This window comes from Haemorhous mexicanus, chromosome 4 (assembly GCF_027477595.1).
Source record: "Haemorhous mexicanus isolate bHaeMex1 chromosome 4, bHaeMex1.pri, whole genome shotgun sequence".
Lineage (NCBI taxonomy): Eukaryota > Metazoa > Chordata > Aves > Passeriformes > Fringillidae > Haemorhous > Haemorhous mexicanus.
In genome coordinates, this window is record NC_082344.1 from 6,910,547 (window position 1) to 6,934,675 (window position 24,129).

The 24,129-nt window shown below is 45.4% G+C and overlaps 1 protein-coding gene across 12 annotated transcripts in view; it reads left to right on the top strand.

Annotated features, from left to right (window-relative positions):
* The window catches only part of JADE1 (jade family PHD finger 1), a 44,351-nt gene extending 22,384 nt beyond the window's left edge, over positions 1–21,967 (top strand). For 6 of the 12 annotated variants that reach the window (XM_059843773.1, XM_059843767.1, XM_059843770.1 and 3 more), the window contains exons 3-11: positions 203–285; positions 3,668–3,825; positions 6,864–7,051; positions 10,739–10,950; positions 12,189–12,356; positions 13,488–13,604; positions 15,846–16,376; positions 17,952–18,069; positions 18,576–21,967. In XM_059843773.1, coding sequence (XP_059699756.1) covers positions 203–285; positions 3,668–3,825; positions 6,864–7,051; positions 10,739–10,950; positions 12,189–12,356; positions 13,488–13,604; positions 15,846–16,376; positions 17,952–18,069; positions 18,576–19,480 — 2,480 coding nt within the window. In that variant the 3' untranslated portion in view covers positions 19,481–21,967. The remainder of the gene's footprint in view (positions 1–202; positions 286–3,667; positions 3,826–6,863; positions 7,052–10,738; positions 10,951–12,188; positions 12,357–13,487; positions 13,605–15,845; positions 16,377–17,951; positions 18,070–18,575) is intronic. The other 6 variants (XM_059843774.1, XM_059843776.1, XM_059843777.1 and 3 more) reach the window with 1 other exon arrangement.
* Positions 21,968–24,129: the final 2,162 nt, after the last annotated feature.

Genomic DNA, 24,129 nt, shown 5'->3' on the forward strand with positions numbered 1-24,129 from the left:
CTTGGGAATGCTGTGTAGAAGGCAGGTAAGTGCAGTGCAGCCAGGACAGGCACACCTCAGCTGGGAAATGAGAAACAAAACACACCCCGGAGAGTGATCACAGAAATTTAGGATTGAGTGGCTTTTATTTTCTGGTTCATCTTGAAAGAGTTTCCTGGGGGGTTGTCACAGAAGCCTGCAAATTATCATTTCTGTATCCTAGGTCTGTCTACGTGGTCCCAGCATTCCAGATCTCAGCGTCGCAGGACTTCGTGCTCCAGAGATGAGGACAGGAAACCTTCCGAGGTATTTCTGGAATTTGACTTGCATTTTGTCACATCTCTCAAAGTACCTGTACACACAATATATCCATACATCTTTTCTGGTAATGGATCCATTTTTTTCTGATTTACTTTTTTTCTTTATTTATTTTTTTCCCCCCTACATTTTGGCTGGCACATACCTCCCCTCCCTCGCCCCTTCTTCCCCTCTCCCCCCTCCCCTGAAGATTAGAGTTCAGCTGTTGGCACAGCTACTGCCAGCACTAGTTTCTATCTGTGAATTTTGTTGTAGTCTGACACCCATTCAGCATAGCTGCAGAGTCTTTCTTGTGCTATTTTAGGCATCAGAGTTTATTTGCAGCTTGATTTGTGAACAGTGGAAATTTACATTGGGTGCATTTATTTCATAGTTTGTACTGGGGCTTGGTGTGTGTGATCTTTGCTAAAGTGCTTGTCAAACTAGAAATCTGCTTCCTGACAGTTCTGTCTCGTCTAGTGCTTTGAAGAAATGCTATCAGGGGAGATAAAAATCTTTGAACTTTCCAGGTTGGATCAGCTGTTAGTAACACACAAAATGTGATCCATTTCTTTGGAAGTGTTCTTGCTGAATCTTCCTGTCTTCAGGCAAAATACTATGCTGCAGACTTTGTAGAAGCTGCAAAGAAAGGAGTAGCTCTGGGAGATGGAATTTCTCATTTATTGCACTTGCCCAGGACATGTATTCCTTACACATTAGTGGGTGGTGTTGAGGAAAAGCTGCTTTATTAATCTCCCATTTAATGACAGTGTACCTAAGTCTCAGAGAGGAGTTTTCACAAGGAGAATGCCGTTCAGTGTGAATTATGTCTAGTACTGGTGGTTTCCAAACTCCTTTGATTGTTGGCTGTTAAAGACTTTTTTTTGCCAGTGTGGAGATCCCTGGTGAATTTATTCTTGTTAACAGTAGGTTTGTTTTCCTTAGTTACCTTCCATGCATCTCTTAGAAGTAGCCCCTAAACCTGCTTTTGGGAACCACCTCGTGAAAGGCTAGCAAGAAATCATCTGACATAATTAAGAGTCTTGCTCTTGGTTTTTTTGTGTGCTTCTGTTTTCTCCTCTCCCTTACCTTTTGCTGTCAGAATCTTTGCAGTTTTGTGCTGTTCTCTCCTGTTTTTTCAGTCTGGATGAGCTTCTCTGGTGCTTCCCTTTAGCTCTGCTCCCCAGCCTCTCCCCCCTGCGCTGTCGCCGCTCGCTGCTGGCAGGAAAGTGACACTCGGGGACACCCCGGGTGAAATCCTGGGCTCATTGAACTTGGTGGCAAAATTCCCACTGACTTCAGCGTGGCCAGGGTTTCACCCTTTAGCTTTGAAGTGTTCAGTGCTTCTGAGAGCCAGCACTTCTGTAAGCTCTGCTTTCCTCCAGGCACTCTGATTGCATCAGCAGCTAGAGCAGAAAGAATGGTGTCATGGGGCCACTGGCCTGGGAAAGGAGTTTCTTGGCTGTCAGGTGCTGCATTAGATTTGCTTCTGAGGGAGTTTTGTGACAAATTTATCCAACAGCCTGAGTTATTTTGGCTCAGAGATTGAGCAAGGTTTGCGTCCCATTTTATATTTTTAGTCTTCTCTTAATTTGACATTTGATTGCTTTAAGTCAAATCACTTAAAAGTGCAGAATGCCCTGGCCAGCTGTGCTTGTTTGTTTTGTGAGCCCATTTATTTTGTAGCTTGCTTTTCATTTCTTGATTGAAGCCTCACAAGACTTGTAATTTCATTGTTTTAAACATTTCGTTATATTTCATTACCAGTGTTCACCCCGTTCTTCATATGGCAATCTCTTTCTTTACTTTTTAATGTTGGCAGTTTTTTCTGAACATGTCAAGACAAGTGTTAAGAAAGATGTCATGATTTTATGCTATTTTAATGACAAAACCAGTGTAGAAACAGAAACATATGTAGACAGAAGTGGGACAGTATGTGTGTGTTGGGAGGGAGGAGAAGTTTCGAGATGCACAGTGTGGCAAGGCAAATCACACTTGAAAATATTCTCAGAAGTGTAATTAGCCATCAGATACACTAAAATACTTCCCAAAAATCCAGGGTTTTCAGGTGTGTGGGTGGTGGGTGATGGAATGGCTGCCTGGGTAGCTTCTGTGCACATCTGGTTCTGTCTCAGCCACATGCAGCAGTGGGCTGGGGCTGAGGTGACAGCATGGCCATAGCTTTGGGGCTGGGAGGATGGGTCACTTTGTCCCCTTAGCAGCCTCATAAGGGAGTCCAAGAGCACTGCCCTGAAAATCCAGAGTTTTTTCTGCTGTAGCTGCAGTGTGGGGCTCTGTGGATGTTGTTTCTGACAACCACTGACTGAGAAGTCTGCAGGGAGCTCTACCTGTCATCCTCTTGTCCTGGTGGCGCTAATCTTCTGTCACCTGGTTGCTTTTTAACCCTTTCCTTTGAATGAGGCATGGAGTAGTTAGAAATTAGTGTTGTGGAGGTGAGGAGGGCCTTGCCTTTTGCAGGGAGCAGGGGGTGGGAAGGGCTGGAACTCGTGTCAGCAAGTGCAGGCTTGTAGTTGGGATGCCTGTGATAGCAGCACTTGGCTTTCTGCAGTGCCAACAGGCTGAAGCTGCCCCAGCAGTGCCCCAGCAGGCCTGCCACAGGAGTGAATCCCTTTTTTATTTCATTCTGTGGCTGTTTGAAGACAGCATGGCTGCTTGTTCGTGGCTGCTAGCCCACAGGTTGCCAAACATCCTGCTGGCTTTAGAGCTGGATGCCTTTGCAGAGGCAAAGGAAAATTACAGCTGTGACACAGAGGTGTCTGTAGCTGATTGAATAAATAGCTGTGCTGAATGGGGAGCTGCCACCAGAATTCCAGTTTGGGTCTTATTTTTTTATCTTTGGGGTTATTTTTATAAGTACTTGCACAAAGAGTCATCTTCTTAGAATTTCCTCTTGAAGGCTGGTCATGGTGGAGTCACGCCATGATTTCTACCACAGGGAATTTCTAGAATGTCTTGGTATGAGTCAGAGCTCCAATAATTTAAAAAGAAGAAAAAAAAAATTCCAGAAAGCCTGTGAGCAAAAATGAATCTTCTTTGTGCTGCTGTTTTACAGCTTGGAGCTCCTGCAGCTTTTATTGCAGCCAATATGGTGGTGAAAGTGGGTAACACCTTTTAGAGCAAGTCTCCAGAGCAGGAGGAGCTCCAGGACCTGTAGTGCAGTTAGGGGAAATCATCCTGTCAGTGTTTGTGCCCTCAGCCACCCCCTTTCCCTGCCATGAAGCCAATCCCTGTTCTGCAGTGAGCTGGGCTAGTGCCCTGGTGGTACAGTGCCCTTGCTGCCCAGTGTGCTCTGTGCTTACCCTGAAGCTGTCAATGGTCAATATCAAATGTCAGTGTCTCTCTTTTTCTCTCTTGGTCACTCTCTTTGCAGGTGTTCAGAACGGACCTGATCACTGCCATGAAGTTACATGACTCCTTCCAGCTGAACCCTGATGAATACTATGTGCTGGCAGATCCCTGGAGGCAGGAGTGGGAAAAGGGAGTTCAGGTGCCAGTTAGCCCAGGGACCATCCCAGAACCAGTAGCCAGGTATCATTTGGAGGAATGGGAACAAATACACACACGTTTGTGCTACCTTGCCCTGGCTTCCTGAGCTTTGTTGCACAGGAGGGTCTTGGCTCTCAGACATGAAGAGCGATCTGGAATCACCTTTTGGAATGGGCAGAGAGGTCAAGAGTCAGGCTTCTTCTGCCCATGTGAATCACAAATGTCAGAGAACTGTTTTTGGCAATGGGGTGTGATGACAGAACCTTAAAAATAGCTTCTATTTTTAAGCCAGACTTGAGCTCATTTATCATTGCTGGAAGAGCCCTTGTCTGGTGTTCCTTCTGCTTAATTCCAAGCCATAGGTTCTTTTCAAGGAACAGTTGGACAAACCAGGCTTAAGGGCTAGAGAAAACACAGCATTTTTTTTTGTTTTCATAGTTTTTTTTTTGTGATTTCTTTTATTAACCTAAGAAATTAATTGTACAACATTTCAGCTGTTTTAAAAACCATCCAGATGTTCATGTAACTAAATCATGTGAGATTTTCTAGCTGCTATCCAAAAGGCCCTTATTTTCCTTGCCATGTTTGTTACACATAGACACTATTTCCTGTTTCAAATTAAACACTGCAGTCCTAAGGGCAGGAGTGTGCTGCAGCCCATTTTATGCTTGGTAGGGGTTGAAGAAAATAAGAGTAAGGATTTTTGACATTTAATCATTCTAGATCTCTTTGAGTCAGTCCAGGCTGGCCCATAAGGCATTACCAAATGACCCACCAGTGCTGGTGGGACCACAGCAGCTCAATCCTTGATCCATAGCCAAAAATTTGTGATGATGGATCACTGACTGCTTCTTGTAAGGTCTGTATCTTAATCCAGCCTTAGCCTTGGATGAAGGGGGCCTCAGGAAGGTTTGTTGGTGTTTTTGTTCTGTGCAGCCCCCTGTAGAGTGCCCCACTAGGAGGGGCTAACCTGCACATCAGGGAAATCCTGTCCATCCTTCTTCTAAAGGATTGGACCTGGAGCTCCAAGGACAAGGTGGCATTTTGCTCTCTGCTCTGCAGTGTAGGAGATGGGAGCACACCCTTTCCCTGTTCCACACTGACCTCTCCCAGTCCCTGCAGAGGCACACACACACACACACACATGGTACATGTGCACTCACACTGCCTGCTCCCCTCTGACTCCTCTGCTCAGCACCTCCCAAGGCTGTGGGAGGGCCACACACCTGGGGACTTGGGCAGTGAAAAACCTCCCAGGGGTCACTGCCCTGTGTCTGTCCGGGAGGGGCTTTGGTGGCTATAGCAGGTCCAGGTGCTCACTTGGGACAGAGCTGTTCTCTGCCAAAGGCCAATAGAGATGTTGCTCCCAATTTAAGATGGTGAGAGACAGGGAAAGAAGGCATCACAGTTGTAGGTATTGGCACAGCAGCCACCACTCCTTAGTTCTGCTGAGCTATCTTGTGTAGTCCTGCTGAGCACCTGCTGGTCAGAGGGGCCCAGTGATTCCTGCTGATTGTCCTCTTTGTTCCCTCACAAAACACTCAGAGAGCCCTGCCCTGGTGCTGCTGGAGTGCAGGAGCAGCTCTGAGCCTGACTTTGGGAGGGAAGGGGGTAGTTCTGTACATGGAATGAGCAATAGGCAGATCATAGCTGGTGTAGGATGGGAGCCAAGGCTGTACAGGGAGCTGGTGCTAGTAAGGAGCATAGCAGTGAATAAAAGGTAGTGACTGGTGAGGGCAGAGGAGCAGGAGGCAGGAGTGAGGCTGTGTGGAGAATCACTGTAAATGTGTGCTCAGAATGACAATTCAGCTCCATGCCTTTCAGTCTGTAGTAAGGGTTGCCCTTTTTTAACTTCTTTCTTGCAGAAATAAAGCCAGCAAAGGGAGATGTTTTGAGGTCAGAGTCACCGTGCTTGTTTCTTCTGTGCCACTACTGTGGCAGGGTGCTGCCTGGAGGTTGTGGTTTCCACAGAGAGGTACTCTGGAAGGAATTTATGATAAAGAAGATTTGGAGAGAAGTGCCCAGTGTAAAGTACATTGTCTGTGAAGACACAGTAGTCTGTAACATTTGAGCTCTGTGCAATATGACCAGAAACAGTTTGGGCAGTGCAGCCAGTCTGTCAAGGCCATTCACATTTGTAGTTTTCACAGCACCTCAGAAGCTCCAAATTCAGCATTTGGCTCTTGCTCACCATTTCTCCTTGTCTGAAATAAGGTAGAAGAGGGGAAGCTTGAGGGATGTGCAAGACTGAAATAGGTAGAGGATTTACAGAGTTCTGTTTGTGCAAATGCAGCAGCAGCAGATCAGGGTTTCTGCTAGGAGTTAACACGTTGGGGGCAGAATAAGAGTGGGGTGTGGAGGCTGTCCTGCTCCCAGCAGAGAGTTGTGGCAACACAGGGTGGTGCAGTCTCCTCCCTTATGGCACCAGCACCCCAAAAAATCACCTCCAGTGGTAGTGCAGGAGGCAGGCATTTGGCAGTGTGGCCAGTTGCTCCTGGAAGGACTGGGGTTGTATTGTGAGGTGGGTTTCGTACAAGCTCAATTTCAGTTTGTGCTGTTGACTAGGAGAAAGGGCAACGTCCTCTACTGAGATAGCCAGAAATGTTTTTTTCATTTTTTCCTTGAATGTTCTTGTAGTCACTATCTTAGTTAAACAGATTGATTAAAAAAAAAAAAGTATTTTTTTTAGTCTTAACCAGAAAGTCTTAACAGAGTTTAATGTGTGTATATGTGGCAGCCACTGTGTAAATACAGCGTCCCTGCTTTGGCTTTAAACAAGTGTGAATTTCAGGTAAGAGCAAGCACAGCTCTGTCCTCTAATATTTAATTTTATTTAGAATTCTGGCAATGAATTGGATTTCTAGACAACTCCAGTTAAACTCTTAGCTCCAGTGAAGTTGTTACAATACCCCCAGTCAGTTCTGGAAGTGCATGGAACTGTTTTCCCACCTCAGTGGTGCCAGGTGATTGCTGGGACAGTTAGGAGGCTGCCGCTGCCGCTTGTTAGTCACTTAGAGCCAAGCATTTGGAATCCTCTAGAGCTGAGCCCTCCTCATGCCTGCCTGCCTTGTCTGTTTCAGAGTGGTGTCTGAGACAAAAGCCGTCACCTTCACGCGGCCCAGGAAATTCATCGTGTCGTCGGGCGCGGAGCCGCCGGAGCTGGGCTACGTGGACATCCGGACCCTGGCGGACAGCGTGTGCCGCTACGACCTCAACGACGTGGACGTGGCGTGGCTGCAGCTGGCCAACGAGGAATTCAAAGAAATGGGTGAGCCATGAGGGGTTTGTTGCCTTGATGTTGCTTTTTAAAGCTGGCAGTCTTAAGAATAATTTCAGGGGGTACCGGTCGTCGGTTTTTTTGGGTTTGGATTGAAGGCACTTGAGACAGTAATTTGTGTTTGGACTCAAGTGTTTTATTATTTCTAATTACTAAAACAGTCTCATTACTGTGAGTTAAGCAGCTTTTCATTAGAAGGCACAAAATGGCCAGCAATCTCTTGTTACAAGGGCTTTTAAGACTAAACTGTCCAATTAGGAACTGACACCTGGATTATTTTCCTTTTTAACCCCATAACTGATCTTTGGTACGTGCAATGAGGACTTTTTTGCCCAATTATAAAATGCCACCCAAACCCATGAAGAAGAAGGAAGAAGAAGCATAAAGAAGAAACTTAGGACCACACCCTGTGCCTTCCATCTTGCTTCTATTTACAACACACTAAAAATCCCCAAGCCTAAATTTCTCACCAAGTGATACACCTGCACTACTCTCTATAATCTATTTCACACTTGTATGGACTTTAGTCTATCTTGAAGTCTAGGAAACTTTCTCCATGAATGAGGGTCAAAGTCAGTGCTCCCCTGGGGGTCAGGACATCCCAGAGCAGACAGGGAAATATTCCCAGTGCCCTGGGTTTCCACAGGCAGCAATGGGAAGAAGTAGTAGAGGTATGAGGAGATAGTAATCATGTGAGCAGAGCTGATGTGATTAAACCCTAAGATAGATGTTGATATCTCCTGTGTTTTATCTGCTCAGACCTGGTTAGAATCTGGCCACGCATTTTGTTTTTTTCTCTGCTGCTTTCCATCTCACAAAGTTCCCAGTTTGCCATCTTGGTTCTCAAAGGGAACGTCAGAGAGACCTCTCAGGTAGTTTTTCCAGGTAGTCCTATTTATTTTTGTCTTCAGCACAAATCTGTGTCATCATTTTAGCTCGGGGTGTTCAGTGCAGAGAGGGCAAGACAAGTTGTTTGGCAGGTTTAGAAAATCTGTGCCAGCTGAGTGGCACAGGGAATGGGACAGGAAGGAATTCCTGCACTGATTTACTGGAGGGAGCTCCCAAGCCTCACTGTGACTGTGGGCTGTAGTTTTGAAGCAGGAGGAAGAGCTGTCACAAGGGGAGCTTTACTGCAGAATGGGTTGTGTGAGGGAAAGGACAGGGGAGAAGGGTGAACTGGAATGTTTTCCTGGTAAGGTGAGTTCTTCAGGAGAGGGTTTCAGTGGAACTGAATAGGATGTAAGTCAGCACAGAACTTCTGCCACGTTGTTTGGCTGAGGGAGAATGCTGTGGCAGATGGAAGAGGTTTGGACAGGTTGGTGGACACCTTTGGTTTTTGTTCTGGTCCTGTGGCAGTTCCCTGCTTTGGGCTGCAGTTTAGTCAAACATGTTTTACCTGGCTGTAGCCCATTGGTGGCATGGCTGAAGAACTGGTAAACCACAAAATGACCATTTATAACTCTGTTTCTCCTTTCTAAACCAACACATGAATGAAACAAGTGATGTCTTGTCCTGGTCTCTTATCCAGGCCTTTTTTCCAGATCTCACATCAGCCCTGCTCAGGTTTAGTGCTGGGCTTAGAGTACTTCAGTTTATGGTTCCAGAGTTTAGGTTACCTTTCCAGTTATCTTCAGGAGAACAGCAGCAGCAAGTTCCCTTGCCTTTCCTTGGGGGAAAAATATACTTTTGTTTGTTTGGTATCCTTCTATCCAGTCTGGTCTTTTGCCAAAATCAGGTGAGGGCTCCTGTGGTGGGGTGTGAGCAGCACAAGAGGGGCAGATTTGTACCTCTGCAGGGAGCCCCATTCTGCTACACCAGCATAACCTTTAAAAGTACATGCTGCACATGGCACAGTGAGCAGCTAGAATTTGTTGGATTTTGAGTTTTGGTGTAGTTTCATGGAGTTTGTTTGTTACCCACTCAGTTTTGCTGTATGCAGAGGGAAGGAAATGCTCCTGTCAGTACCAGGCAGTGTTGGGGGTCTTGAAACATGTACATGGGTGCTTGGTCAGACACTGCACACCACAGATACTACAGCTGGGCATTTGAAAAGTGAGCTGCTTCCTGATCTGCACCTGGAGCACTTCCTTATGGTGTCCCTGGGGCCATGAGTTCCCTGTGTTTTCTTTGATCCCTGTAGGAGTGCCTCAGGTACTGAGAGCATGCAGTGGTTCTGCAGAAGGATGACTGTGAGCATCTGAACAGGAGCTGCAGCTCCTGCTCCCCTTTCTGTGAGCCTTGCAAACACACAGGCTGTCAGTCACATCTCCAAGGGTCACTTACAAGTGAGAGCAGATAGGATTCAGCTGGCAGCTGCTGTGAAACCTGCCATCATCTGCTTTGATGGTGCAGCAATTCTTGCTTGCAGGGCAAAATCTTTTCATCAGCAGGATTTTGGATGTTCCCTCTTGCTACTTTTCAGCTGCTCAGTTTGGGTAGCATGGGATGCCTTGATCCCTGCTGCAAGGATTTACCTGTCAGCAAGGGAAACTGGAAGTACTTTTGTGGAGTGTTTGTCTTCTGATCTGGAGGAGCTAGAGAGGTTTTTTATTTTTTGTTTTGTGGAATTTTTGGCTCAGTTTTTCACAGGGAAAGCTGAAAGGAGAGTTTTCTTGTTGAAACACCCACCCTGAGGTTGCCATCTCCTCTCTGTCCTGGTTTCAGCTAGGACAGAGCTAATTTCTTCCCAGCAGCTGTTACAAGTGCTGTGGTTTGGATTTGTAACGAGAATGGTGTTGATACCACACTGATATTTTGGGGTCTGTGGTTATCCTAAGTCAGGGGCTTTTTTTTTCCTTGTTCTTTCCTTTTTCTTTCATGCTCTGTTGGGGAGGAGGTGAGCAAAAGAAACTGGGAGGGAGCATAGCCAGGACAGGTGGCCCAAACTGACCAGAGGAATATTCTACATGACGGAAGGTCATGCCCAGGATATAAACTGGGGGAGTTACCTGAAGAGGGAGGCCTTTCAATTTCAAATCAAATCTGAATTATAAAATACCACAACATAATGGGTCTGTAGCTGTGTGTCATGAATAATTTTCTGATGGATGCTGTTGGAAAAGAGCAAATTTGATATTAGATATTGCATTTAGTTATTGTTCCAGATTTGATGCTGCATTTATTACAGTTTTTCACTTTTTAAAACAAATTAATTTATTGTTGTAGGGTCTGAGAAAGACCTCAGTTGGGATTGCATCCTGTTGGTTGGAACTTGTGATAAACCAACAACTGTTGTTATAAACTGCAGATTCCCTCCAAGTATCATAGCAGATTTTGTCATTGATTTTCTCCCCCTGCTCCATCACTTTTGGTTCAAAATACTTCCAAATGTTTCATCAAACAGCCAACATCTGTGTGGCAAAATTGGAGCAAAACCCATAGATGGTGCTGTCCCAGAAGGAAAAATGAGAACAAGACCAGGAAGCCAGATTCAGTCTTGGACAGTTTTTCATAGAATTTGAAAGATTTGGACACCCCACTTTTTGTTAGCTTAATACAGTTATAAGACAACTTTGCCATTTTTTTTGCAGTTTCCCTGGTTTATGCTGGAACTGGCATGGTTATCTAGGAATGAAACGTGTCTACGTGGGGATTGGCTGTTCAGAAAGAAAGTGGAGCTGTTTGTGGTGGTGGTTACCACTCTTTTCTTCAAGTATGTGACCAAGTACTGTTTTGCAGGGATGCTGGAGCTGGATGAGTACACCATGGAAAGGGTGATGGAGGAGTTTGAGCAGCGCTGCTACGATAACATGAACCACGCCATCGAGACAGAGGAAGGGCTGGGCATTGAGTACGACGAGGACGTTGTCTGCGACGTCTGCCAGTCTCCAGATGGAGAGGATGGCAATGAAATGGTGTTCTGTGACAAATGCAATATCTGTGTGCACCAGGTATGGCAGCAGCACGGTGTCAGGTGGTAGCAAACTTTTGTAAAAAAGAGCAATCAGTAGGGACACAGGTGGGGTTTATTCCAGAGAGCTGTGCTAAGGAAGTGCTGCTGTGTGACACCTTTCTGTGGTAGTTCAGAAGTTTTCGTAATGTAAAAGAAGAGATACAGTTCTAGCCCATTTCCATGGATGCTTTTTACTCTAGCAGGTGCCTTCCCATCAGCCTGTCCTTCCTTCCAAGCTTTAACAAGTTTCTGTTGTCATTCAGTGTTTGGAAACATTGCTGGTTGAGCCAGCAATGTGCCTTGGTGTCCAAGAAGGCCATGGGCATCCTGGCCTGTATCAGGAATAGTGTGGCCAGCAGGAGCAGGGAGGTCATTCTTCCCCTGTATCTGGCACTGGTGAGGCCACACCTTGAGTGCTGTGTCCAGTTCTGGCCCCTCAGTTTAGGAAGGATGTTGAGACGTTTGAGCATGTCCAGAGGAGGGCAATGAGGCTGGTGAGGGTCTTGGAACACAAACCCTGTGAGGAATGTTTGAAGGAACTGGGGTTGTTTAGCCTGGAGAAGAGGAGGCTTAGAGGTGACCTTATTGCTCTCTACAACTTCCTGAAAGGAGGTTGGAGACAGGTGGGGTCGGTCTCTTCCACCAGGCAGCAGCTGACAGAAGAGGACACAGTCTCCAGCTACATCAGGGAAGGTGTAGGTTGGATATTAGAAAAAAATTTTTCACCGAAAGAATAATAAAGTACTGGAATGCTCTTCCCAGGGAGGTGGTGGAATCACCATCTCTGGATGTGTTTAAAAAAGACTGGACATGGCACTTGGTGCTGTAGTGGAGTTGAGGTGTTAGGGCTTAGGTTGGACTTGATGATCTTAGAAATCTCTTCCAACCTCATTATTCTGTGATTCTGTGATAAAGGACTAGGCCTGTGACAGCTCTAAGTGACAGATACACAGATACATCCACAAGATACAGTGAGCAAAGTTGGTATTTTCAGATCTGTAGGGTTTCTCTGACTGCATCAAACCTGCAACTTAAGTGCATTCAAGCCAATGGTAATTGGGATAGAGGGTAAGGATGCAATCTCCTGAAAAACCTGCCCTTAATTATTTGCCATCCATCCTTCACTTTTCCCTCTGATTAAAAATAACTGTGAGAGTTGTGTGAGGCCGCATCTAACCAAAGAAACCCCGTGGTGTTTGCTGTGCTCTCTTTGCCCCACTGCCTGTGGGGATGCAGGCGTGCTACGGGATCCTGAAGGTGCCCGAGGGCAGCTGGCTGTGCCGGACCTGCGCGCTGGGCGTCCGGCCCAAGTGCCTGCTGTGCCCCAAGAAGGGCGGCGCCATGAAGCCCACCCGCAGCGGCACCAAGTGGGTGCACGTCAGCTGCGCTCTCTGGATTCCAGAGGTGGGTGCTGCTTGCTGCTCGGAGCCCTGGCTGCTGAGAATTGCAGGCTTCCTGGGCTGGACCCCAAGAGAACGCTGCATTTGACCCGAGGCCGTGGAGAGGGCTTGCAAAATGGAATTGTAAAAATTGTAGAACTGGGATTATGGGTGTGTAGTTTGAATAGAAATGTGTTAAATCACAGGGTGAAAAACCTAGAGTTTAAGGTTTTAGATTATAGTAATATATATAAAGCAAGATGGAAGTTTTAGGGTGGAGGCTGGTCTTTCTTCTTCACCTTCTTCTTCATGGGTTTGGGTGGTTTTGTGCAATTGGACAGAAAAGTCCACATTGCAGGACACGAGTTACTGGGTTAAAAGTAAAAATAATTTAGGTGCCATTTCTTAATTAGATAGTTTATCCTTAAAAGCCTTGTAGAGAGAGAGATACAGCTCCATTGTTTAGTTTGTTAGAGTGAAGTGCTGTAGAACTCACTGTTTGTGAGACTGTGATATAGATAAAAACTAATAAACACCTGAGTCCGAACAAGAAATACCATCTAGCACATTTAATCATGACCCTGGCAAAAAAAGAAGCAAAGACTCCACAGGTGCTGGTCCTGGGATTCTGGGAGAGAAAAAAACCTCCTTAAAGCATTGTTCAACTTCAAAATGAAGTATAAAAGCTCCTTGGTTAGGTAGAAAGTCTGGCAGGGGAGGATGCTTCACCTGTAAAGAAACTAATTAAATCCCCCTTGTCAATCAGAATTAGGCCTTGGAAAATGAGGCCTTTGCTGCTGGCAAAGCTCATTTAACAAGGACACCAGATACCATTTCACTTTGTAAACAGAACATTAGAGGTGAATCAGGAAGGTTTGAATCTGACAGAATTCCTGTGGGTTCTCAGAGTCAACGTGTTCATCCTGTATGATAATCTTAAATTGGTGGGCTTCACCTTGAAACTGGTTGGTTTGTTCACAAAGTGAGAAACTGATTCTTTTTTTAATAAAGAATTTTAGATCCTGATAAACTGAGGAATTTGGGACACACTAACTTGTGTATACACACAAGGAATTTGACTTCTCTAATAAAATAGTTTCTCTTTTCAGTTAACAGTGTCATAGTCACTCCAATTTTTTCACCATTTTTCTCTTAGGTGAGCATCGGAAGCCCCGAAAAAATGGAGCCCATCACAAAAGTTTCCCACATTCCCAGCAGTAGGTGGGCACTGGTGTGCAGCCTTTGCAATGAAAAAGTTGGAGCTTCTATACAGGTAATTTAACCACACAATTAACCACGTGTGTTTTCTTTTGTCAGTTTTTAGGAGGTAGGAAAATGTGTTGCTGGTTGTTGTTATGGAATTAACTGACCTGATCTGCACCAGAGCATTTTACACTGGGCAGTGTTGTTTCATGTGCATTTTTATTTTGGGTTGTAAGGCACCTGTAGACCCTTTAGAGTGGAAAACCACTCAGAAATGTTAAATAATCCTTTAAAGAAAAATTTAAAAATCTAGAAAGACTTAGAAAACATATTACCAAACCTCAGATTTTTGAAATAGGAGACACTGGGACAGCAGACAAGATGTTGATGTCCTTTACTTGAGAATAAACAATGTGGGAGTGTAAGGACAGGTGCTTGTGTAGAAAAAGACAGTAAAATGTAGCTTAGCATTGTGGTGATGCTCCTCATCCTCAGAGCACTTCCAGCAGCAAAACAATCCTCAGGAAGCTCCCTGAGACAGAGAGGGATGATACTGCAGTCTCATAAGGAGGCTCTTTCTTCTGGGGCTAGCCTGGTGTTACAGGATCCATGGTGGTCAGACCAGCATTAGGACACAAAAATTACTTTGAAATGAAAATTACAAAAATTATTTTGAAAAATGATCTTGAGATCTTCTTTTCTCCTCTGCCCCAAGTTGTTTGATTGAGTCTGCCAGGAAGAGCTGTAAATCAGCAACACAGCACTAGTTCCAGTGAAACCTATCACAGTCCACATGTGAGGAATGTATGAAATAGTAAGTGTTAACTAGAGAAAATAAATCTGTCCACAGCATATAAATTTGCAGCCATAATCCCTCCTTGCAGAGCCATCCCCTTCCTCTTGGCTGCTGTTAGGTAGCTGAAGCTGTTTTTGTCTGTTCTCCAGGCCACCTTCTGATATGTGCACAACAATTAGGAAGAGTGGCAGCTGGAAGTGTGTGTCAGGCTGGTCAGGGAGCAGCTGCAGTAAGCTGGGAAAAGCAAGATTGCTTATTCCCCCAGGTTCAGCAGATTTCCTCCCGGTGAGACAGGCTTTCCTCTCTTCTCCCAGCCAAACATGAGCTGTAGTAAGAGCTGATTATGGCTAAAGCACTTCTCTGTACTGTACCCAGTGTTCCAGTTGGGATGCTCCTGGCCTGTTTGTTAGTAGGAGAGAAAAGGGCAAAAGATGCTTTGGTATTTTTAAATTCCTTTGATATGTTGTTTTTATTAAAGACTGCTCATTTGAAACCTGTGCAGTTTAAACCCTGCCTTACCTTTATAAGCCATCTGGCTGCTGAGTCAACCTGAGCAGGAAAACCCAGAGGGGAGAGAGATTTGGCTTCTGTACAAAGCACTGTACAAACATCCCAGTGCGCTGTGTTGCTCTTTCAGGGTCGGTGGCTTGGGTTAAACATAGATTTGTTTCCTAGTTAGGAGCACTAATGCTCATTTCCACTTCAAATCCTGTTCCCCAGAGGTGTGAGTGGGTCCAAACACATATGTATGTGTGTTTGTATATATATACATATTTATATGTGTTTAAACCTTTCAGCTGGTGGCTGGTGGTATGTATGATAGCATTTTGCAAAAGGAAATTAGATATAATGGAAATGAAGTGCTAAATCAGCTGAACTAGTGCCCGTCGCTCTATGATGGCTGAGTTCACTGAGTAGGAAGAAAAATGACAACATTTGTTGAATTTCCTGTTCTCCTCCTCTCCGAGGTGAAGTGAAGGCTGTGAAATGAAGTAATGGTTGATGGTGATTTAATATTTGACATTATAAAGTAGGGATAAAGGGGGAAAAAATTCCCTTTGGTTGAGGCCTTTTGGATAGTATGGGTCCAGGTGCTGGGAAAGACTTTTAATTAAAAGTCTCAGGCTGGCCTGGAGCCACCACAATGTTTTTCCTTCCCCATGGTGCTGGCACATTCCAAAGGGGAACACTTAATTTTGGTAATGGCGCTGTGCACAAGTGGTTCTGGTGTCAGTGGGAATGTCCCTCTTGTGGCTTTTTGTGCATGGAACAGCATGGTGGGGCTGCAGGGGAGTTAAACACTCCTGTCCCTCTGGGCCACTTGATCCTTGGCTGGCCTGAAAGCTCGAAGTCATAAACCTAATTAAAGGGAGCAAGGAAGTGCGTGCAGCTTAGAAGCAAAGCGCGGTGACAGGGTTCTTCTTCCAAAGCAGCCCCGATTTCTCCAACAGTTCTAGGCAGCGTGGCTTCTCAACTTTTATATTTATTTGGTAAATTGTAATTCATGTTCTCTAGTGTTCAGTGAAGAACTGCAGAACAGCCTTTCACGTCACCTGCGCCTTTGACCGCGGCTTGGAGATGAAGACCATCTTGGCAGAGAACGACGAGGTGAAGTTCAAGTCCTACTGTCCCAAGCACAGCTCCACCAAGAAAGCGGACGCTGAGACTTTGAGTGAAAGCCCAGCTCAGGAGAACAGGAATGGGATTCAGGACACCTCCCTTCCTGCCCACATGGACCCTTTCCACAGCATGGATCAAAACCAGGAGGAGGCCCACAGGGTCAGCCTCCGCAAGCAGAAGCTCCAGCAGCTGGAGGACGAGTTCTACACCTTTGTTGAGTCTTTGGAAGTGGCCAAAGTGCTGCGGCTGCCTGAGGAGCCGGTGGAATTCCTTTACCAGTACTGGAAACTGAAGAGGAAATCCAATTTCAATAAACCTTTGATTACCCCAAAGAAGGATGAGGAGGACAATCTGGCTAAACGGGAGCAGGATGTTCTGTTCAGGAGGCTGCAGCTCTTCACACACCTCCGGCAGGACCTGGAGCGGGTAAGCCCCGGCACTGCCCGTGCTGGCCACAGTTAGCTGAGTTCCCCAACTGTGCTCACCCTGAGTGCAGCTCAGCTCAGAGCTGTGCTGTCAGGCAAGGCCATTAACACTAAATTTCTCCAGAGCACAGCAATTGCCCTTTGCACACAGAGGTCAGTCACGGGGCCAGCAGGTCTTGGCATGTGGCATTCAATCACCTGCGACTGGACTGTGTCGTGTTTTGGCTCGTGCCTTTTTACTGATTAACTCGGATGGCTGTGGACTGTACTGCAGCCCCCAGCTGAAGCCTTTTCAGCCTTTAAGGGCTTTGCATGCTCCTTTCACCTAGTGAAAAGGATGATTAAACTTTTCTTGATTTGCAGCAGATCTGTTTTTCATTGGCATACCAGACTAGGATGATCAGTGTAGGTTTGGGAGGTAACTGATGTTCCATTTATTTAGGTTTTGAATGTTTGAAGAACAGCTCAATAAGATCAGTTTGGTGTTTCAACAAGTACATCTGATCCTGAATTCCTTTCTTTTTGGGTTAATTTAGGAGCTCTTAGAGCCAGAAAGAACACTGAAATTAGTTTTTCACGTCCCTACAGTACATGGCTCATGGGCCATGGACGAAAGCTGGCTCAGGAGGTCCTACCTCAGTAACCTGTAGGTGAACCAGAGCCTCTCTTTCATAATACTGTCTGATCTTGAAATCAGGACAGCAGGTTCTCATGGATGTACTGCATCCTTTGTAAAGGATCCTGATGCCTAATTACTCTTACAATGAGTTGCCAGTTTTAACTCCAGCCCATGGCCCTTCTGTAGCTGTTCAGATGGCCCAGATCCTAGCTGTTACCTGGGATCTTTTGTTCCTGCTCCGTGAGCTCAAGCTTTCTTGTCATCTTCTCTTTGCTCAGCTAAATAATTAGAGTTTGTAACTATGTCCTCTGGATCTTAAATTATTCTGTGTGTATCCTTTCCATGTCTAAATGTGATGTCAAAACAGGACACGTGATTTTAGTAATATTTTAATGTTTTACTACTCTGATCCCACTGATTGTACATTCAAGATAATTTGGATTTTAAAAAACGGACCTTTGCAAAAACAAACACACTTGTTACATTTCTCCAGACCAGGCCACAAGGTTGTAATTCACAGGACACTACCTTGGACCACTGAGAGAGCAGCCTTAGAATCATCCACCTGTGCTTCTCAGTCATTCCCTCACCTGGGAAGTATTAAATACTGAGTACATTCAAGGATTTCCAACATTTCCCTAGGTTTCGTGTGTCTGTGACTCACGTGTTTGTAGAAGTTACTTCTGTGCTGTGGTTCTCCAAATCTGATGGAATAATCTGTCAGTTAAATTGCCTGTCAGTTCAACAGATAATTTGTCAGTTAAACAGACTGTTCTCTAAAAATTGTGTTGAAGGCGGCTAAATTTAAATTGTTTAAATTTAAATGCTTTAAATTTTAATTGTACACCAGTTGTTTAAAAGGTGTGTAGTACTCCAGCTGAGTTAATTCAAAGCACAGGTAGGGCAATATCCTGGGAATACAATTCCTGTAAAACCCATGCCCTTGCTGTCTTGCAGGTGCGTAACCTCACTTACATGGTGACGCGGAGAGAAAAAATCAAGAGATCTGTTTGCAAAGTTCAGGAACAGATTTTCAACAGCTACACAAAGCAGTTGGAACAAGAAAGAGTTTCAGGTATGCCTCAGTGTTCCCTTCCTCATGTCAGAGCACAGGGACAAGGTTTGCTCACAGGCTGTGAAGGACAAACAGGGCCTCATTTGTTCTCATTTCATTCCTCAGAAAGATGAATGCCTTCCAAATTCCTGCAGTGCTGTCCTGGAGGCCAGATTATCCTTGAACTATTGAGTAACTAATAAACCATGTTTTAGATAGCATCAGGGAGATCCACTTGCTGGTTGCTTTTTGCCTCTGTCCCTGAGGAGTGTCCTTGTTTTAGTGGACAGAGGAGTGCTAGGACTTGAGTTTGCTACAAGTGTAATTAGGTGCAGGTACAGGAAGATGAAACCATGACATAGCCACAGAGTTGTGACCTAACAGTGCAGGACAGGCAGCCAAGTACCCATTTCTGATGTGAACACGTCAGGCATGAGGAGCAGAGCTAAAACAGGTACATTGCAAGCTGGTGTTTATCTACACAGCTATGGGATTGCTTGACTTGAACTTAGTTTGCTTCCATGCAGGTGTGCCTTCCTCATTCTCCTCCATGGAAAGCACGGTGCTGTTCAACAGCCCGTCGCTGGGCCCCAACGCCCCCAAGATCGAGGACCTGAAGTGGCATTCCGCGTTCTTCAGGAAGCAGATGGGCACATCTCTGGCCCACTCCTTGAAGAAACCCCACAAGAGGGACAGGGTAAGAGACAGGTCTGGGAACGACAGCAAATCCCTGCTGAGGCAGCCCAGCCCGAGGGAAGGAGGTGCAGCTCCAGGCAGCTTTTTCAACTTTGACAAGCCCTTTGCTGAGACGCGGATCGCGTCGGCGCAGCAGAAGAACGGCGTCGTTCTAGCAGAGCACAGGAAGAGAAGGGACAATCGCCCGCAGTGCGAGGGGGCGAAGGCAGAGCTGAAGGAAAAGACTTCTAAACACAACCACAAACCCCTGAGACCCACGGAACTCTCTCAGAGGCAACTGGAAAACAAAAGGGCTGTCAACCACTCCGGTGGGAGGTCAGCAGCGCCTGGCACTCGGAGGGATATAGTGCCTAAATGTAACGGGGGTCTGGTCAAAGTAAACTCTAATCAGACAGTAGTCAAAGTGCCTACCACGCCCACGAGCCCGGGGAAAAACTGGGGCGGATTCCGAATTCCAAAGAAGGGAGAGAGGCAGCAGCAGGGGGAGAGCCTGGAGGAGGCCTGCCGCCAGACCTCTGGCTACCCCTACCTGGGCGTGGGCAGAGTTGCAGCCAAGGAGAGGACAAAGAGCAAGTTAAAGCCTGACAGTGAGAACGATGGCTACGTCCCGGATGCTGAAATGAGCGACTCGGAGCCCGAAGTGGCTGAGAAGAAGTGCAGGCAGCAGAGGCTCAGCCCCAGCAGCAGCATCGGCAGGAGGACGGACATTATTCGGAGGAGCATCCTGGCCACCTGACTGGACACAGGGACGGGGTCACCAGAGTCACACTGCCTACAAGCCACCTTACCCATCGGTGTGAGAGAGGAGCATTCTTAGAGCTACAGACTGACAAAATGAAAGCCCATTTCTTCTGAGTTGTATAAGTATGTTTACATGCACTTAAAGCTGTTTTAAGCTCTTTGGTTTTGTTTTGGGTTTTTTTTTTTTTCCCTCTGCCCCATCCACACCCCTTCACCCTCCCCATTTCTGTGAGAAGGTTGAATCTCCCTTATTTGCAGCTTCCTTGAGTAAGCAGAAGAGTGACATCGCTACTAAAACAGGAGTTGGGATGCACACAACTCACAAAAATCTTTTAAAAGGGGCTGGGGGGGTGTAGGAGGAATCAGGCTGCATTCATTCCTTCTAACTAAAAGGCACTGAAAATTTATTCCCTCCCCCTGACTTGTGGAAAAGCACAAGCTCTTAATTTAACTCATGTGTATTGAATGGAAGATGGTTGTTAGACCATCCTGCACTGCACTGGTAAGTCCCATTACAAATGCTCCCCAACCTTGGGCAGGGGCTGCTCTTTCTCCTCTCTTTGCAGAATGTGTTCTGTTGTGTTCAGTTTGAGCACAGGTGGCAGCTCAAACCCCTCCCTATGCTTCAGAGTTTACATGTAAATGATGACCAGGCACAGCCAGACGTTGCACTGGAGGAGGAAGGGACAGGGCAGGGCTTGAAAGATTGGGACTGACACAAAGGATGTTCCCAAATGGCTCAGTTCTGAGCAAGGGGCAGGTTTGGGGGTTCCAGCACTCTGTGGAATAACCTGTCACCCATGGTCAGACACCTGCCTTTGGGAGTGTGGTGACAATTCCAGAGAGAAGTTTTCTATGGCACTAGGCAGGAGGATTTCCCAAAGGCCACCACAGATGCACTAATGATATGTACTGGGAGAGTCAGGCTTATGACACTAAAAGGTTGCTTTAAATGGACACGAATATATATTTTTAAAAAGGATAAAACACAAAGGCAATACATTGTGATTAGCTCTTCACAGTCAAGCAAAGAAAAAACTATTTCATTCTATTATGGATTAGATTTGATGGAAAAGGGAACTTGTATTCTGACTATGTACTTTTTTTAATAATTGCAAGTGGCAATAATGAGTAAGCTGTGAGCAATAATATGAACAGGTTGTGAGGCTGCTGTTTTGTACTGAGTGCACACATCGCAGTGGAGAGTTGGGAGCCTGTCCATTTTGGAATTTTTCATAGACGTAGGAGAGGTATGTACTGGTGAGAAACTAGCAGCAGCAATGTGTTAACAGAGAGACAGGCATAAAGAACCTCCTTCTCCTCTCCTTTCCCACTCCAAGCCTGCTGTTATGGCATCCACTCACCTTGGAATGCCTGACCCTTGCCTCCGGAGCAGGGAACACTGACAACACAGAATTCCTCTGCCACAGGACTGAGGATTCAATCAGAAAGTAAAAAAGGCTTAACACCCTATCTTGCTATGCAAGTTAATATTATCAGTTAAATATTTCACCAGAATGCATCCCTGTTTTAAAACTCAGAAGTCTTAACCTTTTGAGGAAGGGCAATTTTATGTAAGATAATACACTTTCAAAATCCTGTTGCTGGTCCCAAGAAGTCAGAGTAAATACATGATTTACAGAGGTGAAAGTCAGGCAGGGCACTGCTGACTGAGGTTACATAGCCACTCTTGGGATGTCTTCAGAGTATAAACAGCAGACAGAGAAAAGGTAAAAGCCAGGTAAAAAACATCCAGCAACATTCTCCAGACAGGCACTGGTATTTTCTGTCAGAAAGAAGCTCATGACCACACAGGAATTGTCAAGCCATAGATGGAATACCCTAAATTTGGATTCTGAGTAAACCTTTGACCTCACACCCCTTGGACAGAGGTACCTTGTTAATTTGCACTATACTATGAACACTTATGTTGTGCAGAGTGAATGCCTTAGCTGCTTTGTCCCCTGGCACTGAGGGCAGAAAGCTTTGGGAGGTTTCCAGTGGAGCTGACCCCAAACCAAAAAGGCTGTGGTACGACCAGCTCTGTAGGTTAGTTTTGTCCCTGTGCTTAGCCCTCAGCAGGAGGTGCTGCAGGTACTGCAGTGACAAACCCACCCCTGTGTTTGAGTGGGATTTGCTGGATTTCTGTTTCCAAGTGTGACCTTTCCTTGTGCTGACTGACCAAGAGATCTTTGATATGATCCGTGTGTTCTGTCCAACCGTAGGCTAGTTGAATGTCTGTAGAGTTGCCTGGAATGCCATTTGTTAGGTTATAAACTCACACAGATCTAAATGAAGGGTTCATGTTGTGTACAAATCTTGATTTCAGAAGTTTGAGACAATTGTGATGACATTTGTAAAACTTGTACAGATTTTTCACTATGTGCCTAGCTTTGGTGTCCGTTCAGCTGAAATTAATTAAAAAAAAAGGTGCATGAAGAGAAACAGAAATAAAAAAGTATATGTAGAGATGACTATTTTATATTACATGGCCCAATCCTGTATTTATTTTCTCCCTTTTTTGAAGTATTTCTAAAGACCTAGTTGAAACAGCTGTATTTTTTGTTAAAATATTCCGTAGAATTGTGCCTTTTGTCTGTATGTGAATAAATGCTGTACATTTTTGCAGTATCCTTGCCAGCAGTGGTTTAGACCTCCCTGTATTTGAGTTCTTACCAAAACACTTGACTGCAATGGTCTGAACAGCTTTCATCTATTAGTACAGGTATCAACATGCACACTGCAGCTGCAAGATTTTGTAAATTTTTAAGGTTTTTAAGGACTGCTTGTTATGACTATGCCTGTCCCATCTGCAGCACACTGTGGCTTTCCCCTTGGCATCCTCACAGAGATGTTCCTTACCTCAAAACATTTACATTTGTAGACAGAGGATGTCCTTGCACAGTCCATGATCTCCATATGTGTTCCACTGGAAAAGGAACCTGAGGTTTGAAGCTGTGGATCTTTGGGATAATCAGGCTGAAAGTTCTTTCACACTCTGAACTGGCTGGGGTCATGCATTACTGAGGGAACATCTTGTACAGCAGGATTTCCAGGAGATGAAGACTCCTCTAAACTCCAGATGCAGAAATATGGAATGGACTTGGTGCCAAGCAAGAAAAGGCAAGGCAAGGCTGTGAAAGGACACGCTGAACAATCCATCTTGAAAAAAACAGACCTCCCAATTTGGGAGCAGCCTCCTTTAGCCACCTCAGGAAAAAAAAGGAGGTGCTGGGTGTATGAGGAGCTCCATGTCACCACATTCCTCTTTGTGACCAGGACAGAAACCTTTTCCTTTCCTGTGTCAGCTGCTGGAATTGCTCTCATGCCCCTTCCTTTGTGTCATCCCTGCAGGTGCTGTTCTGGCAAACAGCCACCAGGTAGGAGCTGCACCCCAGGGTGAAATGAATATACCCATAATTAACAGGGAAGCATGCAGGTGCCCTTCTGGGCCTCCAGGAACAAATACCCAAATCCTGAGAAGTGCCTGCCCCTTCCAGCCAGGTTTCACTTCACAGCCAGAGCCTGCCTTTGAGGAGTGAAGGGGATTAATGGCTCACACAAAATCTTCCAGGTGGCCTGTCATCATCTCAGCTGTGCATTATGCAAATGGAACAAGGTGCCTGGTACTTGCCTGCCTCTGTATCACTCTGCTGATTGATGAAAATCTCACCCAAACAAACACTTGGAGCTTCTGAAAAATGTATCCATGTTGTTTTGGAGAATCTTTCACATCTTTTAACCAAAATTGAGATTTAGAGATTGCAGTGGATACGGGCATCTATCAAGAAGAAAAAGCAACCACTGTAGGAACTAGTGGCTTTCCCTGGCAGCAAGCAGGAATTGTTTCTGAGGGTGTATCCATCTTCCAGGCTCTACCTGAACAGCCAAGATTTCAGGAGGCAGCACAAAGTCTTGTTTCCATGGGGGGATCAGCCGAGCTCTGTCCTCTGAAATGCAAATATGGTGAAGATCCACTGCCAAGGGCACAAAAGAGACATTTCCATCAAGCCCTAGCCAGCAGCTGAATGAGAGGTTAGAAACCAGAACTGTACTCTTCACATTTAAGTGGAAGGACAAGCAATTATGTCAGTTAAGGCCAAGATGTGAGCACTTTAAAATCACTCAAACACCTATCTAATGCTTGTAATATATGCTACAAGAGAAAATGGAGTTTGCTGTAATTGTAGAATGATAGCTATGATCTGTCTCAACTATCAAAAAAAACCCATGTACATGAGGATTCCCACATCTTGGCATCTGTACAACTGAAACCCACTCTTTCAAAAGAGGTGTAAAGGCTGGATGATTTACCTTTCTGCAAATTGAAATAAAAGAATGGAATTTCCCAGATATGTCCAAACCAATGGAGCAGACCAACAGAAAAACAAGGAATTGTAAAATAATTATGAAATTAATAGTATATTATGAAGAAAAAGCACAACTGCAGGAAGATGACAGAACTTAGGAATGAGCTGAGTAGTCACAGCAGCATTTTCATTATTACCTGCAACTAAGGGCCATCAAACCAAACCAAACTGAATTCTTTACACCGGAAGGCAATGGAGGCATCGTGCAGCTCAAACACTGACCAACAAAAGAGCAACTCTGGCACTCATGCTGTAATTAGTCTAATTATAATGC